Source organism: Perissodus microlepis, chromosome 23 (genome assembly GCF_051167445.1).
Source record: "Perissodus microlepis isolate ML-2025 ecotype Zambia chromosome 23, ASM5116744v1, whole genome shotgun sequence".
NCBI classification, from domain to species: Eukaryota; Metazoa; Chordata; class Actinopteri; order Cichliformes; family Cichlidae; genus Perissodus; species Perissodus microlepis.
The window spans coordinates 2,560,371-2,578,789 of NC_140482.1; the positions used below are offsets into that span (position 1 = coordinate 2,560,371).

Here is an 18,419-nt window from a genome sequence, read left to right on the forward strand (position 1 = left end):
GAAATAAATAATAAAGAAGCTCCATGCGTCCATTTCTCCCACTTATCCAGTTCAGCTAGAGCTCATCCCGGCTGTCACAGGGTGAGAGGCGGGCTACAGCCTGGACTGGTCACAAATGAGTCACACTTGATGACATAGATGAGAGGAAGCCCGAGTATCCAGAGAGAACCCATGCAGGCATACGCACTCTAATGTTATCAGTCCTGATAACCTAAAAAATGCCCCCCTGGGCCTTTACTCAAATAAATGAAGTGGAAATTCTCTCTGAGTAAATCTGCAAATCCCTGCAGCATTGGTGGGTGCTGACTAAGAGCTCGATGCCCCCACTGCGGAGCTACAGCAGATGATGGACAGCACTGTGCTCATAACAGTCCCTCAGTTGTACTCTGTGTCACCTTTGGTGGATGTTTTGTCTGTCCAGGTGCTCCTCTGAAGCCAAGGAAGGAGCTAGCCTTTGAAGAAGTGTCTTCTGGCCAGCTGGAGGTGCACTGGTCATCGCGCTTCAACATCTCGGCCGAGCCTGTCGTCTACGTTCTGCAGAGGAGATGGAACTTTGGCATCCAGCCCAGCGAGGACACGGCCACATCGTGGCAGGTGGCTGCACAGGTCAGTTAACTGCCTCCAATATAAACTGTTACTGAGATGCGACAAATTAAAGGAAAAAAAGCCCAAATAAAGTCTCTTTGTAAGGTGCTGGGTCTCCAAGTGCTGACAGAACAGCTCTGTTGTTTTGGCATTTCTGTTTCTGTTTTGTTGATGGCGGCAGCACTGCAACACAGGCGTCACATGATGCACTGGGACTGTTGTGGAGGCGAATAATAAGCTGAACTCAGCTCTGCTCGGCATGAACTTCATAATGTGCTGCTGGTAAAAGTAGATGTTACAGTTCAAATTTTCAGACTTTTAACTTTGTTAGACATGAGATTATTATTTAGCTTGTAGTTTAATAACTTCATCTGCAGTTTCTAGCAGCTGTGCATTAATGTGAGGTTAAGTGTCCGAGGTGGAAATCTGAAAGACAAGCCTGCATCTGCATCTGTATCTGCTAAAATTCATCACTGAATGTTCAAAAATTCTGCAAACGTTTTACGGGTCATAAGACATTTTGGTAAATTCCTCTTAACTCAACAATGAACTGTGACAAGCTTAAAAATCTATCAACTTATTTTCTTAGACGTTAAAAATCTTCATCGCCAAGACAGAAACCTAAACACTGACTAAACACGCTGTTTTCTCCCAAACATCACTGACTTCGCTTTTCCCCACAGACGACGGAGCAGAGAGCGAGGCTGTCAGACATCCGGCCCGGTCGCTGGTACCAGTTTAGAGTGGCAGCCGTTAACCTTCACGGGACCAGAGGTTTCACCACGCCCAGCAGACACTTCCACTCAAGCAGAGGTCAGACACACATTGCATGTCTGTGTGTATGCGTGTGTTCTTCGAGTCCGCTCCTCCCATTCGCCAAACAGCAGCATTAACCACAATGAGTCACCGTCAGGGGGCTGGAGCCAGGTGACAGTCAGACTTTGGACAAGCTGCCAGCTGCAGAGACACAACAGCAAAGTCTGACAACAGAGAGTGACTGTGGTGATGTAGCCGTGCTGATGTGGTGATCTTCAGAGCGGCTGTAGGCCAGTGAAGAAAGTAGGTGATGCGGCAACGTTCAAACAGGCAGAGGTGGTGACAGAAGAGCTGTTCAGACCGACCAGCTACAGTGACATCAGCGGAAAGCAAAATATATTTTAACAGCTTAGAAAATGCAAAGTGACAGAGCACAGCACCAGGCCTACCCCTGCCTCTACTACCCGAAGTAGAAGAGATAGAGAAGAGAGATTTTTTTAATGAACTTAAAGTCAAGAAGCCAAAAGTTCTTAATATCAACACTGGCACAGTTAGAAGCTATGCAAGGGAAAATAGACTGTTTAGCAAATGGTTGAACTGTTGTATATATGCAGAGGTTATGGAGAGAATCCTCAGAGGATTCATTGTTTTGCTCTGTGTGATTTCTATAGCTGCCACAGTCACAGAGGAGCCGCCTCGGCAAGTCGCAAAGATGTGAACCTTAATCAATTCAGACGTGTTCATGGCGTTCTCCCACTGTTTGCTGTGCTGAGGTACTTAGGGACGCAGTGTAGGTGGTGCCCTCATGTGCTGGAATGTATTATTAGAACAGTTGTACCATCAGATTGATCACTGATCGTGATCAGGCTGAGGAAGCACCAGATATAAATACCAGCATCCAGCCAGTTCATGCTAATGGTAGGCAGCAGTCCTCACTATTAATGAATGCAATGGTAGTGCGTGATAGTACAGGACCCACGCACACAGTGTTACACGCCGAGTGTTCGTTTTTATCCGTAATCTGTTTCTGCAGCAGCTTCACGCCGCACACAGACCTCTGCTCTGGTCCTGCTGATATACGCAAATACATGATCAGATGATGGCGGTCAGACCCCCTGACACCATGCCCTGAACCCACTGCTCCTCCCTTGCAGCCAAGCCACAAACCACAGCCTGCCACACAGTACTATCTGTAAATACGGCAGATGTCTTCTGGAATCGATTTTTTGGTTCTTTTGAGAGTAACGTGAATGAATTGGCCTATTGTGAACTTTGCAGGATGGGTTAAAAACTAAGCACATGTCAGTGCACTAAAGGTCATTGTTTCTGTATGCAAACAGATATTAATAACATCCAACATGTGCCCCTCAGATCCCTCCAATCCTCCTGCTCCTACTGAGCTGAGAGTAGCAAATATGAGCTTTGGTCCTGGGAGCACAGTGGGAGCCAGGATTGAGTGGAGCATGCCTCCTGACCTGGATGTTCCCATCCACCACTACAAGGTCAGTTGGAGCTGGACTGCAGTTGGACATTCTTCTCCCTCATCCCGGACCAAGAGGAGGAAGACGGTCAGAAAGGTGAGAATGCCACAGCTGCAGATGGAGCACGTCAAAAACACGACTTCTATTTAAGACCCAAGAAAGATATAATGTATGTAATGTTCTCCGAAACCCTCGTGGAGTGGAGTGTGTGTAGCATGTTTACATCTGTGATCACAACTGGAAGCAAATATGACAAACTTGAATATAACATGGAATCAGTGGTGTGGTGTGTGCCTAATTGTGTGTCTGTGTGTGTTTGTGTGCACAGAGCCAGGCGGAGCTGGACAGCATGAGGACCAACAGGAGCTACAGTGTGGAGGTTCAGGCTGTGTCTTACTGGGGACAAACTCAGTTCAAAGGACCGCGCGCTGTCCTCCACTTCACCACGCAGCAAAGTACGGAAACATGCACACGACACGGAGGCTTCGGCATTTTCAGCTCGAGCTTGAAATTTTGTCGTGAAGAAAAGAAAACGTCTTCATGTCGGCTTAAAATTTCTCTAAAGTGTAAAAGCGTGTTCAGATGTTTAGGCTCGCACTGAAAGCTTCCTCTTGCTTTGTATAATCGTTAGGTTTGCTTTTACACTTTTATGGTGACATTTTTTATTTTTAAAAAAAGCACGTTGGGGTTTAATATTTCAAAGGTTTTCTCCTGCTGGGATGTTCAATCTTTGATCTCCTGTATCTCAGAGCTTCACTCCAGATGCAACCTTAACATTCCACACCTACAAACTTATCAGTGTGACGGGGCTGAAAAATCTTTCAGCTTTGAAATTCAAAATGTCAAGGCGTTCCTTTCAAAGAGGTGGTTGACATTATAGAAAGAAAAAAATAGAAATGTTCTTGACAATTACAGAAATGAGCGTGAGAGTGAGTGCCTCATGAAAGAAGGATTGAAGTGAAGTCGCTGTCAGCGTCTGTGCTTTTGTGCAGAGCAGAAAGCGGCGTGTGAACGTTCAAGGTGAAAAAGTTCACCAGCACATCAACGTTTTCTGTACCTGACATTAAAATGCAAAGTATGTATGTTTTTCAGCATTTTCACAAGCTGAATGATTTCTGTTCTTGGAAAACCTTCACAAGCTTGGAAACCAGAGTTCATTCACAAAAGCACTTTGTGATAAGCCCCGCCTCCAAATGTATATATCGAATTGGCAAAATTAAATGTACAGATTTGTCTTTAATGTAAAGGAGAAACTGCTTTTTTTATTCTAAGTCTTGCAGTGATGAAATGATAAAAACTTGAAAGTGAAGCATTAAAATCACAGGCAACAGCCTGAAAACAGAGACTGGAGATGCATCAGTACGTGCACAGCCCCACGTGTGACACGGGTGGGAATAACTGTTGCATGCAGATACAGAATAATTCACGAGGATGGGAAAATAAAGTCATAGTTAATACTAACGAAGAAACTGTCATCAAACCTACACGTTCTGATGTGCAATGGAGGCCCCTCAGTCAGTTTCTGTTTACTTTGGGTTTTACTGTTGATGATAAGTGAATATTCATTTCAACTTTATCTTCTAAAAAACCCTGAATGAGATCGACCTCTCAGCTTTCCACAGTGATGCTCTGTATTCACTAAGATTAGGTAACATAAAGGTAGGGATGGGTATCGTTTAGGTTTTATCCGATACCAGTACCAAACCGGTACTTTTGAAACGGTGCCGGTGCTTAAAGAATGGAGAACACACACTTTGTCCAAAAACCTCTCATGTTCAGCTGTTTTTTTGTAAAAAGATAACAATGTTAGCCTTTTCTGCAGCTATGGGGCATATATGGTATCACTCTTGGCTGGAAGCAGCTTAAACAATGGAAAAAACACAAACTTTGTCCAAAAACCTCTCATGTTTAACTATTTTCCACTTTTTCTTTGGTCATTTTAGCCTTTTTGTCCAGGGTGAAGGGAGCATCTGCCATCAAACAAGAAGACAGCCGCATGTAGCTATGATGATGTTTGCTAGTTCACCTTACCTGCATTAATGTAATAACGTGGTTAGCCTACTCAACGTAAATTACACACGAACAACATTAAGCTACTCACGCAGAGAAGAACGGCTGCTGCTGCATCATCATCCTCATCATTTCTGCTACACTGGCAGGGCTAGGGGCCAGGACTCTCCTCTTCGGGTTTTTGGGGGATGTTGCTAACTCCGGGTCCGATAACAGGCACCACACCCGCAGTAGATGTGCTCGGTGTGAGGTCTCGCAGAAAGCTGTCAAATACGGTGCATTTCTCGGCTTTAAAAAACCCCCGCTATACATCGCCAGGTGTTTCATCAGATTCGAGGTGTTACCTCCTTTGCACAGTATCACAGTATCAGCTTAAACCACTTGTTGCAGGCTGCTGAGTTTGCATATTTTGCTGTGAAGTACAGCCAGACTTTGACCGCTTCGCCTTGGGCATTTTTAATCTGTAGCTCTGCTCTAAAAGAACGTACGTACCTGGGCCCGCCTACTATCCTCGGAAAGGTAAAATGATTGGCTAGAATTCAAAGTGTATGACATCTCAGGGGAAAAAAAGCACCGAAATGTGCGCTGCTTTTCCTAATTAGGACCCTACACCACCGGGCAGAACATGTTCCCTCTAAGCCTGAAGGAAAAAAGAAGGAACACACACATGTAAAGGAAGCACTCAAAACGTGCGGCTATCCTAAATGGGCGTTCTTAAAGTCAGCAAAGAGGCACAGAAAAGAAGACCAGACACCAACGAGGGAGGATAAGAAGGACAGACGCAACAACATTGTCATCCCCTATGTAGCCGGTGTATCAGAAAAACTTGAGTTTTCTCCAAGCATGACATCCCGGTGCATTTCAGACCCAGCAACACGCTCAGACAAAAACTGGTTCACCCGAAAGACAAAACGCCAAAACACAGACTTAACAATGTGGTGTTTGCTGTACAGTGCAGCGAGGAATGCCCAGACCTCTACATTGGAGAGACCAAACAGCCACTTCACAAGCGCATGGCACAACACAGAAGAGCCACCTCCACAGGACAAGACTCAGCAGTCCATCTGCATCTAAAGGTCAAAGGTCACTCTTTCGAGGATGCCAATGTTCACATTTTGGACAGAGAGGACAGATGGTTTGAAAGAGGAGTGAAAGAAGCATCTATGTCCACTGTGAGCGACCATCTTTGAACAGAGGCGGGGCTTACGACACCAACTCTCTGCCATCTATAATCCAGTTTTGAGATCCCTTCCCAGACGCCTTAACGCCCACTCACATCCTGGGCCATCTGACCTCAGGAATTCGCATGATAAGGTGGGGCCAGGTTTCACAATGAACACACCCGAAACTCTGGCTGATTGGGACCCACACCCAGTTTCACACCTTGGCTCAGGCGATTAGAGGATCATCAGGGGGTCCTTTTGTCCCTCTGTGGGGGGATACTCCCACTAGGTTTATATCTGGGACTCTCCACCATTTGACCTTAGAACTGAAGAAGCTTCTCGGATGAGAGGTGAAACGTCTTTAAGTAACTTAAAGAAGTCCAGACGCTTTTCTTTGCAAGCTCCTTTGACTACCATTTATGTCAGAACCGGTGCCATCATGGCACCAGATACCGGTACCCATCCCTACATAAAGGTAGTCATGTGAAAAACAAAGGTTTTACAGGGTTATGCTGTTGTGCAGCGCAGCCTTACTACTTCCATCCGAATTAAGAGGAAAAGTAAGTAGTGTCCAGCTTCTCCTAGTCAGATGCACTTTATTAAGAGGTTATCAGTAGATGAGAGTCAAAGTCTGCAGCATTCAGGTGTGTACTAACACACTGAGGAGGAACGACATCAGCAGTGATGTAATCATTGCTGTCCATCAGTCTGGGAAGGGTTATAACGAAATTTGAAGTTCACCACAGGAAAAAATATTATTCATGTGTGGAAACATTCAAGATGGTTACTGATCCCAGGAGCCCGAGCAAATTCATCCAAAGTCAGACTGCAAAGGCCTCAGTTAGCATATTTAGTATTGAGTTCATGCTAGTGCACAGACTGCAAAACAGCAACTCTTCAACAGGACAAAATCTATAACAGAAAGCTGTGGCCCAAAGTCCCGACCTCCACATGAACCTCCACATGAACCTCCACATGAACCTCCACATGAAATACTGTGATGGAACCTTAAAAGAGCTGTTCACAGACAAAGGCCCACCAGCATCAAGAGGGGGCCCAAATTCCTCCACAGCAACTTGAGACACCAACAAGTCATACAGAAAATAATTAATGACTGATACTAAAGGTTTTTGTACCTGCGGCTGTGTCATGGCATGCGTTTGGATTTTTACAGAGTCACTCACGTATCACTGTATGTGATGCTTTAAGATGTCAGTTCATGTTTAATTGTATTTTGTCTGTATTGAAGGCACGAGTGCTCCCAGAAGCCCTGCAGGTGACGTCCTGGATGTGGGGACACCGTTCTACCAGGACGGACAGCTCAGGGTTCATGTTTACTGGCAGAGAAGCGTGGGTATGTACAAATCATATCACACATAACATCTGAGTTATCCTGCAGCTGCTCTGTAAACGTTCAAACAACTGCTGTTAAAAGACAAATACCCCGTTTGAAACAGCGTGCAGAGATAAATGTGCCAAGGTTTACTCAGCAAAAATTGCAATACACGTTATTCTGAAAAAGAAACGTATTTTCTGTGCAGAAGGTGTAAATATGATGAGTAATTCATGTTATGGAAGGAGGCTAGTCTGCTGCCATGAGACACAATGTTAACCACCAGTTTCACAACATCAGCAAGAGGCTGAAGCGAATCTTGAAACATGAGCTAAGGTTAGAGCTGCTTAATGTCTCCCACAGAAAAGAATGTCTCTAGGAAAGTACTACATCACAGCAGTCAGTGCCAAACTGCATAAAAAACAAGAAAACAAGCACAAAAATAAAGTATACAGAGCAAAAACGCAATTTTATGAACACAGACTCAAAGTTAAAAACAAAATAAATGCTCTGTACCATACTCACAGTTAACACAGGGGAAGAAAGAGTTATGTTGACCTGCCAAACAGTGGACCGTGCAAAAATGTCCTGTGGAGTGAGGGATTTAGTCGCTCCCGTAATCTTTCCCTGATGTGACTGACAATCCGTCTTGCAATGATGCAAACTGTGAGCTCCTACCTCTCGCTTCTAGAAACAGCTCTATTTCTCTGCAGCCCGAAGGCTGTGCAGGATATGGAAACGCAGGAATACACTAAGCTGTTGTTGGGCTTTAACCCACATACAGGTCAGAAATAAGTCAGATGTAATGATTAAAAGTTCAGCAGTTTAGCCTCAGTAAAGGTTTATTGGTGTACATGGGGCAAAAGGCTCCGTGAAAACCAGTAATAAAGAATCAGCAGTAAGCTCACTAGTTAGCTGACATTTAAAAATAATGGCTCAGGTATCTGGAAAAAAGGAAGACACAGCGCAGCACTGCTAAAACCTTTACCCTAAAAACAAGGATGAAAAACGAAATACCAGAAAGGACTGGGAGGACTGGTGACAGGTGGTGACAGGATCATCCAGCACGCAGTGGAAGCTGCAGAGATTTGGGTGAATATAAATTCATGTATTTGAAGTTTTAGTGCTGTGGTTGGAAGCACACACGTTCACCGAGCGAGTGCTTGGTGACTAGAGACAAGTGTCATCACATGACAAGAAGACACCAAAAATGGCCCCAATCACAACAGGGCTGGTAATTTAATGTTTCTGCAAGGTTGGAATCAAAAACCTAAATCTCTGCAGTAAAATCCTAGATCTCCACCATGGACCTGAAAACAGGGTTACTAGGTCATGAAATAAAAAGTGAATATGTAATCCGATAAAGCAGAAATGGGAGTGAGCTCCGGGCTGGACTGAGACACCATATTGGATCTCATGAGTATTTAAATCTTGTCACCTTGTCAGGTATTATAGTGAATAACAGCTGGTGGTTCCTTACGGTGGATAAACTCATGATAACAACCTCCATAAAAGCACTCAAAGGAAGCTTGAGGGAAAAAGCGACAGAGCAAAACAATTCTGATCTGTGTCATTACATAACTAGGTTTCAAAAAGCAGCTTTAAAGAAGAAAAACACTTTAAAGGTTGTGTGGACATAACAGTATACTACAGCTAATGAACAAAGTGGTTCTGACTCTGTGCAAGACTCAACATAAACATTGCTTCTTCTCTTGATGGCTTCTTGTCTGTGCAGATCCTTTGGTTGAATTCTACAGAATCCAGTGGGGACCTGAATACTGCGGACACAACCAGACCAGCCCCATGGAGAAGACCAGTACAAAGGTAACCCTATTCAAATAAATGAGTATCATTCTGATCATGGAGGTGAAATTATAAGTATTTCATTTCCATAGCCAAAATAAAACAGAGTTGAAACGCATCACATGGGTGGTACAGATACAAAGGACTGCTTTTATTCATCTTGTTATTGATAAGACGAGACAACGTATGCATCGTGAACAGGTGATTTTAGTCTTTGCCTTGCCTGCTGTGAAATGAGAGTTGCAGTAATCTGAAATTGGGAATCGGTCTCCAGTCAGCCATGCTCACACCCTGTCTGTCTAATCTAGGAGAGCTTTATCAGCCTGCAGGGCTTACTCTTCTCCTGTAAGTATAAAGTCCTTCTGCAGCCAGTCAGCAAGACAAGTCATCCTCTGGCAGAAAGCACCAGCTTTCATACGCCTCCCTGCACCACCATCCAGGCCAAGAGTCCAACACCTGTCAACTGTCCCAGAGAAACCGGTGAGGCAAACGCATAATGGCTTATTTATTTTATTTTACTTATCAGTGTCTGCACACCTCAACACTTTCTAAGTGCAGCAAGAGTCAGCGAGGTCAACTCTGTTAGCTTCTAATCAAGCCTTTTTTTTCTTTAGACACAAAACAATTCTGACTCACAACACACATATGTATAAAAACATTACTGACGCTGAACTGCCCAATCAAATCTCTCGATGCAACCAGCCCCTCCCCTACCTTCCGTACATCGTTTGAGGAATTTGAAACTTTACACCCATGATCGGGGTTAAACTTGGAAATGGGAAGTGAGACAACTTTAAGACTGGGTGTAGTAGTGCAACGCTGAGAAAAGAATTATGATGATAACGTGGTGCAAAATAGTGCAGCAAATGAAACTGTAAATAGCAACACTGCAAACCAGTCAGTGTAGCCTGTATTAAACTGCCCCGTTTTTCACGCAATCCTCGAATAACACAAAGATTTGTGCGCTTCAGTTAGTTTTGAAAGATAATTAACAAAAACATAATGCAACAGTACATATAGATGTAATTATATAATATAAATTAAATTTAACTTTTCCAGATTATCAAATCTCACTTGTTGAGCAATCCTTACCTTTCAAAATAAAATCTTAACTTCCTCTCATGTCCTCTCTTTCTTACACCTCTCCATTGAGTGTCACTCCATCACATTACCATGACATTAACATATTTTTTTCCTTCTGGGAAAAATGGCACTTTTACATTAGTTACAATGATGCAGTAACAAAGTACACATATTAAAATCTTTTGTTTGATGGTATTTGTTGAGCTGTTTGAAAAGATGTGCTTCAAATGACCTTAAAGTGTTATTCCGTTTATGCTTTTTTCAGTAGCTTCTGAGGTAGCACAACATCGACACCTTTTCTTATTACTGAGCAAATATCGGGATGTCGTCGGCTGGAGCACAACATGAAAACTTAACTCAGTAGTATTGTGTATTTATCTGTCAGATTTAACTACTCATTTCCTGAAGGTGCCAGAAAGCCGTTCCAGATTGTTTTTCCCATTTTAACCCCTTCACATTTCAAAAGCAGTATAAATACACAACACAATGATGTAAATATGAATCATATGCACAAATATTCAAAATTGCCTGAGGAGACATAATCATGTTCCAGTCTGTCTGTTTTTATACTTCTTCTGGTGAGCGATTGGAAGTTTATGCCACTTGCTTCCTCATGGAGAGGAAAAACTTTCCAGTATCTGACTTCATTTGGCTGTCCGGTTGTGTATTTTTCAGCTATGAATCTTCAGAAAGTCCTGGTGAAACCAACCAACCTGATCGCATCTTTTGAGGTCCTGGGTGGCAATGTGACAGCTATCTTTAGCTGGGATATATCTATGACTTCATCCCACCAGCAGCTAACTGGTTACCAGGTTACCTGGGCAGAAGTCATCTCAACTAACCGCAACTACAATGTCAAGCTGCCTCGCACCTTGATCTCCCAGTCCCAGATCCTACCGCCGGTCAGTGAAGTGACTTTACTAAACTATACAATGTGGAAAATTAAATCTGAAAAGTGATGTTTTTAAAAATACATGTATTGCTTGGTATGGCCAAATCCACCTTATTGCAAAACATCAAAGCCCTGAGCATGACTGACAGATGCTCCAGATGAGAGAATTCCAGTGTGCCTCGACTGCTGGTTATATGTACAAATGTACAAATAAAGAACCACGATGAGCATCTAAGTTTTTAACCTGTAAAAGTGACTCAACTCATACTGGGCCTAAAGTTCGTCAGCAGCTTTTCTAAAGTCTTTGAGAGATGCATAACTACATCTGTCTTTACTCACTATGAAACCAGTAATAGAGAAAAGGCACAGTGAAGGGAACTCATCACTGCTGGAACTGAAACAGGAAAAGGCAAAAAAAGTCCCTTAGTCACCCTTCCATTTGCTTACAGTCGCCCTCTTGTCTGTCACCACGTCAGACGAAGAACTACAGAGCTCTGCTTCATCGGTTTGCCTCCAGGCAATCCAAGAAACCCAAACACTCTCAACGTCATGGCGACGCTTCAAAGAGACCAAATGCCGAATACCCTCAGTTATGAAGTAACTCTGGCCACTCGCCACCTCCGTGAAATTCAACAAGATCACCCACCAGCAAAGCTCACAGCTCCACTCACGTTGCTCTGAAACAAGCCCACAGACCGAGCAAATTAGTCGAAAAGCCAACAGACTCAGAAGCCATGCCATTCCAGCGCTTCCGAAAGGTCTCCCAAATATCCTTCCATTACGGATTCAAACTGGACCGTTGCCTGGTTTCAGCTGCTTCTACCACCAGCATTCGAAGCTAACTTTTGTAACCTCACACATCTAAATGTCTGTCCAAAGTCTTCTTCCATGCAGAAGCAAAACTGTACCTCCAACAGCAAAAGCTAAAGTGTATCTTGTAGCTCCTCCCACCCATCAGTGCCAGGTAGCAGGGGCAAGCGCAGTTCTGTGCGCCTGCCTCCATTTGTCTGTGTTAGACAAGGGATGCCAGCTTTGATGTTTTCTATGCCTCCTTCAGGAGCAAGTAAAGAAGCAAGTTTGTCACTGGGATGCCAGGTTCTTCTCTATCCGTCATTCGCAAAAACCAGTAGGCTTTACTACCACCAGTTCTCTGCATCTATCTATCATTTGCAAAAAAAAAAAAGAGGGGGCACTGGTTTGCCAGTTTCCCTTCTCTCTATCCCGCAAATGCAGCAGCAATTCTTTCTACCACTGGGATGCTTGCTTTTCCGCATTGATCCTTCATATACAAAGCAGCAGTGAACCCTTCAGCAGTGAACTGGGATGCCAGATTCTTTCTCTATCCCTCAGTCGCAGAATGCAGCAACAAGCTTCTCTGCATCTATCATTGCAAAAAGCAGCAGGGAACCCTTCTGCCTTCTGGAGATCAGCTCTGTGCATCTTTCTATCGTTTCCAAAAAACAAGTTTTCATTCGCAAAATGCAGAAGCAATTTTCTGTAGAACTGGAATGCCAGTCTCCATGCATCCGGCCTTCAGATGCTAATCAGCAGCGATTCCTTTCTGTACGACGCCAGGTTCTCTGTGTCTATCCCTTACGTACTAATGCAGCAGAAAGGTTTTTGCACCGGGATGCCAGGTTCTCTCTTCCCTAACATTCTTTCCCAAAATACAGCAGCTCACTTCTCCAGCACTAGATTGGCAGCTTCTGCCATCTATCATTTGAGCTACAGTTCAGAGTTGAGCCACATCACTACCTGACTGAGGTTTCCCCTCATTCATCTATCAGGTTCTTACATTGTCCAAAAGTTCCTTTGATCTCTTCTCCTCCAATTCCTAATTTTCTGAGCTCATCCGCTCCACTCTTTGGAATCCTCAGCCACCGTATTGAGCCTGTCTACCAGTTCTATTACTGGTCTCTGACCTTTGTAACGCACAGTTATTACTGGTTCTAGGGGATGCCTCCTTTGGGGATCTGCCAGGCCTGGGAGCTGCTTTCACACGTGAAATGAGAAATTGATCATCTTAAATGTAAAAAAGCAACAAAAATCACCATCTGCTGATATCGATTTCTTTGTGTCTTAGTTTTGCGATAGTACAGTGAAATACTTGGACAAATACTGCATGAAGGCTAAGTTTAAATGCAAATTCAAAATTATTTTCTTCTGTGGGCAAATCTCAGGGGCCCTCAGCTGAAACCTGGATTAGTCGTCCTGCACTTTCACACAACATGAGTGTTTCACACTTTGTCTCGTACGTTTCCTTGACTTGTTGTCTCCTCTCTTTCAGGATGGTAATGTTCTAGTGGTGTCAGGCCTACGCCCTGCTAGTTTGTACAGGCTGGAGGTACAGGCCATCACAACGGAGGGTGAAGGTCCTACAACCAGGAGAACCTTCCAGACCCCTGGATACCAAAGCACCTTACTGCACAGTAAGAGGTTAAAACAATCAAAAGGAAAACACTTATAGAAAAATACTCAATCTTTTGTTTGGACTTTTTGGTAAAAGCACAATTACATTTTAAAATCAGTGTATTCTGACTCTGCATCACACAGTGCAAATGTCTGATATTGGCCAAAAAGTCACACCATACTGTATCATATTTTTAGCTTGACTGGTGATGCACAACATATTTCCTTTTAAGTGTCCTACATGGTCAGTAAGTGAAGACAAATGTAAAAAGGCAAAAATACTTGAAATAAAAAAAATGGTGTTGAAAATAAAAGCAAAGCCAAGGTTCCTGATATATCTGGAAGTCCATCCATGTGTATATGTTGTCACTGGGAAGTAGCAAAGCCTGATTGAATAACGTCATGGCTAAAGTGCCAAACACACCCTCATTATGCTGTATTTTCATTCTCTGTAGTCACCAGCTGTAGGTGTTTGCCTCACTCCTACTGTTAGGCTCTAGAGTTTGAATAAAAATGCCCAAAGCTGCAGGAAGGTGTCTTATAAATGAATATAACAGAGAAAGCTGAGATATAATGAGTGTGCCTGCCATCGGGGTTTAAGCTTTACTGGGCGATTATCGCACAGTAGCAGCATCCAGTCACAAAGCACAATAGTGGAGCTTCAATTAATAGTTAGCCTGAGCCAAGCTAGCTGTCTGACACTTCCTGTGCTCATACAGGACAGTAATAACTCACCACTGTTATAAACTCGACCCTCACTTTGATGTTGATCAGCAGCCTGCACAAGACTAGAAAAAGCTCGCTTTAATTTGCCTCACAAGTTAAATATTTTGTATCCACGAAAGCCTGAAACTGTATTTTCTATGAGCAGACTAATAGTCTTTGGGAGTCTTCACTGCAGTGGAGAAACAACACCTTGTTCTGTATTGGCAACGTTGTGCTATTAAAAGTTACGTTTCCTTTTTTGAAACCAGAACCAAAACTTTATGTTAACATTAAAATATAACCTCTCCCACCCCTGCTTGCATTCAGGATCAAGGCTGAGGAAGCATCCTGAGCAGCCAATCACTGACAGACACTGAGACCAGACGGCCTCATGAACCGAGCTCCCAAAACAATAAAGAAGAAGCCACAGAGCAGCGATGCTAACTGACAAATGCCAGCTTGTCAGTTACAACAAGACAACAAGTGACAGCTGACAGACATATGAATCCCTCCCTGCAGTATCCCATAACGGACCGAAGCTTTACCGAACTTACCGAACGTAACCCTCAAGTAAGCATGTATACAACATATTTCAGTAAAAGTATGGATACAACTTCCACCAACAGGAAGATAAACAAAAAGCTCTCTTTGTGTTTTCAGTTCTTTTTACTTCTATTTGCTACAGTTATATGTAAAAAATAAATACAATAAAAGCAGGAAATGGATTTAGTCTACAATGACATCAGAGATGAAAAAGATATATTAACATCACGAACAAGCACTGATAGTAAACTGGATCCTAATAACTGGATCTTAAGGATTTGAGTTCAGGATTAGTTTACTGAGGTGTACTAAGGTCTGATTCACCCTCATACATGGACTGAATGTAATTCAAGGAAACAAGAAAGTGAGAAAATAACCTGAATCTAAAATCTGCAACGTTAGTTAAATACACTGAATCTGATAATCATTTAATGCCAACTTAGTGCTCCAGCTTCTGTTAACATCATTTTAAAGTAGTAAAAACAGCACGAGGCAAATAAATCATAACTAATGTTTATTTTAGGTTTCAAATTGGCCAACCTTTTTTTTCTGGGGCATCAGTTACTATAATTTTATCAAAGATGTTGCATTTCAGAGGTAGACATGAGTCACTGCATCACAAAGCAAACACACGTCTGTGTTTGCAGCTTTGCCTCCTGCACCCTTCCTTCTCCCGTAAGGATGAATTTGCCACTTTCAAACAGGATCGTTTGCTCCTGGTGTCCAGCTTTTCAGGGGCCAGTGTAATACGTCACCATCACTACGGGAGACCTTGTGTGACAGCAGGTGACATGGCTGGGAAAGCCCAGCTCTTCTTCTTCTACAGCATCAACAGTTTTGATACAATTGCATGTAATGATAGAAATTAATGTCAGTGTCTCTGAGTGGTGCATTAAAAGCTCTTGCAACTTATTTTCTAAAAAGATTTGTTGTTTTATAAATGACATGTAGCTCCTCCCACTCTCTCTTCAAATGCTGTGTATACTTTGTGTCTCTATTTATTGGTTGTGGTATATTTGTGCCTGGACTGTTACATCTGTGTTGCATGTGTGTGCGCACATTTGTTCACCTCTCTGTGCAAAGATGGTTTTAACTGCAGATACGTGTCAAATACAGCGTGCTGTACCCATGTACAGGTTTCTTTTTACCTGTACTCCTGATTCAGTATTTAGCCATGAGAAGTGTAACCAAGACTTATTCGTGTGGACAGAAACAAAACCATGAGCAAACAAATGGTTGTACTCCAGATGTGGTTCTGTTGTTCTTGAAGTGTAAAACGTCTCATTGCCAGTATGAGCTGCTGTATGTTAACAAACCTCAAATAGAGTTTATTTCCATGATGAAGTTGTGCTACAGATGGCTGCATACAGACACTGAGTCTGTTTGGATAAGATCATAAGAGCATGTTTCCTTTATGTTTACCACAGTGAACAGAGCCGCAGACAAAGACTGAACACAGGAGGTTGGTTTAGTGCAGGCCTGCACGGAGAGTGTGAGTTTAAGGCTATGAAGAATATTTATCATAGTTCAGACCATAAACAATAAAAAAGATGCAACTCGCCACCATCATGTCACCCTTTGGAGAACGTGCTACACATGTATGTATTTGTTGTTGTGTTAATCCATCCATTTTCTTCCACTTATCCGGGACCGGGTCACGGGGGCAGCCGCCCAAGCAGAGAAGCCCAGACCTCTCTCTCCCCAGCCACCTCCTCCAGCTTATCCGGGGGAACACCGAGGCGTTCCCAGGCCAGCCGAGAGATATAATCTCTCCAGTGTGTCCTGGGTCTGTCCCGGGGCCTCCTCCCAGTGGGACATGCCCGAAACACCTCACCCAGGAGGCGCCCAGGAGGCATCCTTGTCAGATGCCCGAACCACCTCAATGGGCTTCTTTCGATCCATATACATGTTTATCGTTAATCTATATACATGTACTTTAATCTGAGTGATTGGAGCAGCCACATGCAGAACAACAAACAACAGTGGACACTGTGTACAACTATAATGCAGAAAGGACACACAAAAATGATCTGACATGCGATTCTTTTTTCCTAGTTTGTTACAATTTTACATGATAAAACTAACTGCCAGGTAAAAGATAACAGACATGAATCAAATGTGTTTATGTGAAAAACGAAAACGTGTTAAACATATTAATGAAAAGCACTGAAGTGTCTTATGATGCTCTTTAAAAACATGCCTGGTTACACATGCATATATGTTTTGTCAATACAACCTGAAACCTGTTAATGTGTAAAATACATAAATAATAAATGAATTAAATTAAATGCATTTATCGTCAGCTCTGGACATTGTTTCTTAGTTCCAACAGTTAGCAGCTTATGTGGAGTGTGCACAGCTACAGTTTCAGGGGTGACACAGGTGGCTCACCCAGTGGTAAATTAATGATTTATTTTGTTACTATAATTACTATAATTTTATCAAAGATGTTGCATTTCAGAGGTAGACATGAGTCACTGCATCACAAAGCAAACACACACGTCTGTGTTCGCAGCTTTGCCTCCTGCACCCTTCCTTCTCCTGTAAGGATGAAGGAAGGGTGCATCCAAGGAAGGGTTGGAATTAATTAATGTTCCATCATTAATTAATTCCAACCATTCAGCTGTTGTAAACTGACTTGGATTCCCGTTGACAGAAAATGTTTTTGGGAATAAAATTTGATTCTTATTGGCCTGAGCACTTATAAACTCAATACTCTACAACAATGGATCACACAACAGACTTTTTTTTCCTCTAGAATAGAATAGAATAGAATAGAATAGAGGACAGAGGCTATAAAAAGTTCTATAAAAGCTAGCTTACTATTCATCAGTGATTGAAGACACTAAGAACAATCACAGGTCTTTCTTCAGCGCTGTAGGCAGGTTAACAAAGAGTCAGAGTTTTGTTGAGGCAATTATTCCTTTAACCTTAACTAATGATCTGTAGCGAACTGATTGCTAACAGCTCAGTTCCTTGGACTTGTCAGCTTGCCATCACGTTTATCGACTCCACTTGAGCTCCAATCAGCTGATTTCAGTTCAAGTGGCAAGGGAGGAAATTGATGCGCAGTCTACAGCGTGAATATGGGCGATCGTGGCTCAAAGAGTTGGCAGTTTGTCATGTAACCGGAAGGTTGCCCCGGCTCTCTGTCCTGGTCGTTGGGCAAGACACTTCACCTACCGCCTACTGGTGATGGCCAGAGGGGCCGATGGCGCGATATGGCAGCCTCGCCTCTGTCAGTCTGCCCCAGGGCAGCTGTGGCTACAACTGTAGCTGCCTCCACCAGTGTGTGAATGTGAGAGTGAATGAACAGTGGAATTGTACAGCGCTTTGAGGGCCCCGAAAAGCGCTAAATAAATGCAATCCATTATTATTATTATATGGCATCTAGGACAGAAACAACTGCAATATGCTGCTCTCTGCAAGCAGCTGCACAGATAGCATGCTAACGCTAAGCTAGCCAGGAACCCAAAGTGACCTTCGAGCAGTGATAAGCAGTCAGGCTGCACCTCAGTTTGTACCTGTTGTTGTTTTTAAAGCAGAATCACTGTGGCGATCACTTTAAAGTCTCTTTGTGCAGCTGGCTTTGTGTTCATGTTTCCATTATCTAATGTTAACACTTACACAAGTGTAGTTCATTGATTTCTTTATAC

At 43.1% G+C, this 18,419-nt stretch overlaps 1 protein-coding gene across 1 annotated transcript in view; it reads left to right on the forward strand.

The window, feature by feature from the left end:
- anos1a (anosmin 1a) overlaps nucleotides 1-17,065 on the forward strand; it is a 29,406-nt gene extending 12,341 nt beyond the window's left edge. The window contains exons 5-14 of the mRNA XM_084922304.1: nucleotides 422-606; nucleotides 1,269-1,398; nucleotides 2,713-2,918; nucleotides 3,151-3,277; nucleotides 7,245-7,349; nucleotides 9,064-9,152; nucleotides 9,440-9,611; nucleotides 10,890-11,116; nucleotides 13,394-13,535; nucleotides 14,548-17,065. Of these exons, the coding sequence (XP_084778430.1) occupies nucleotides 422-606; nucleotides 1,269-1,398; nucleotides 2,713-2,918; nucleotides 3,151-3,277; nucleotides 7,245-7,349; nucleotides 9,064-9,152; nucleotides 9,440-9,611; nucleotides 10,890-11,116; nucleotides 13,394-13,535; nucleotides 14,548-14,597 (1,433 nt within the window). The 3' untranslated portion in view covers nucleotides 14,598-17,065. The remainder of the gene's footprint in view (nucleotides 1-421; nucleotides 607-1,268; nucleotides 1,399-2,712; nucleotides 2,919-3,150; nucleotides 3,278-7,244; nucleotides 7,350-9,063; nucleotides 9,153-9,439; nucleotides 9,612-10,889; nucleotides 11,117-13,393; nucleotides 13,536-14,547) is intronic.
- Nucleotides 17,066-18,419: the final 1,354 nt, after the last annotated feature.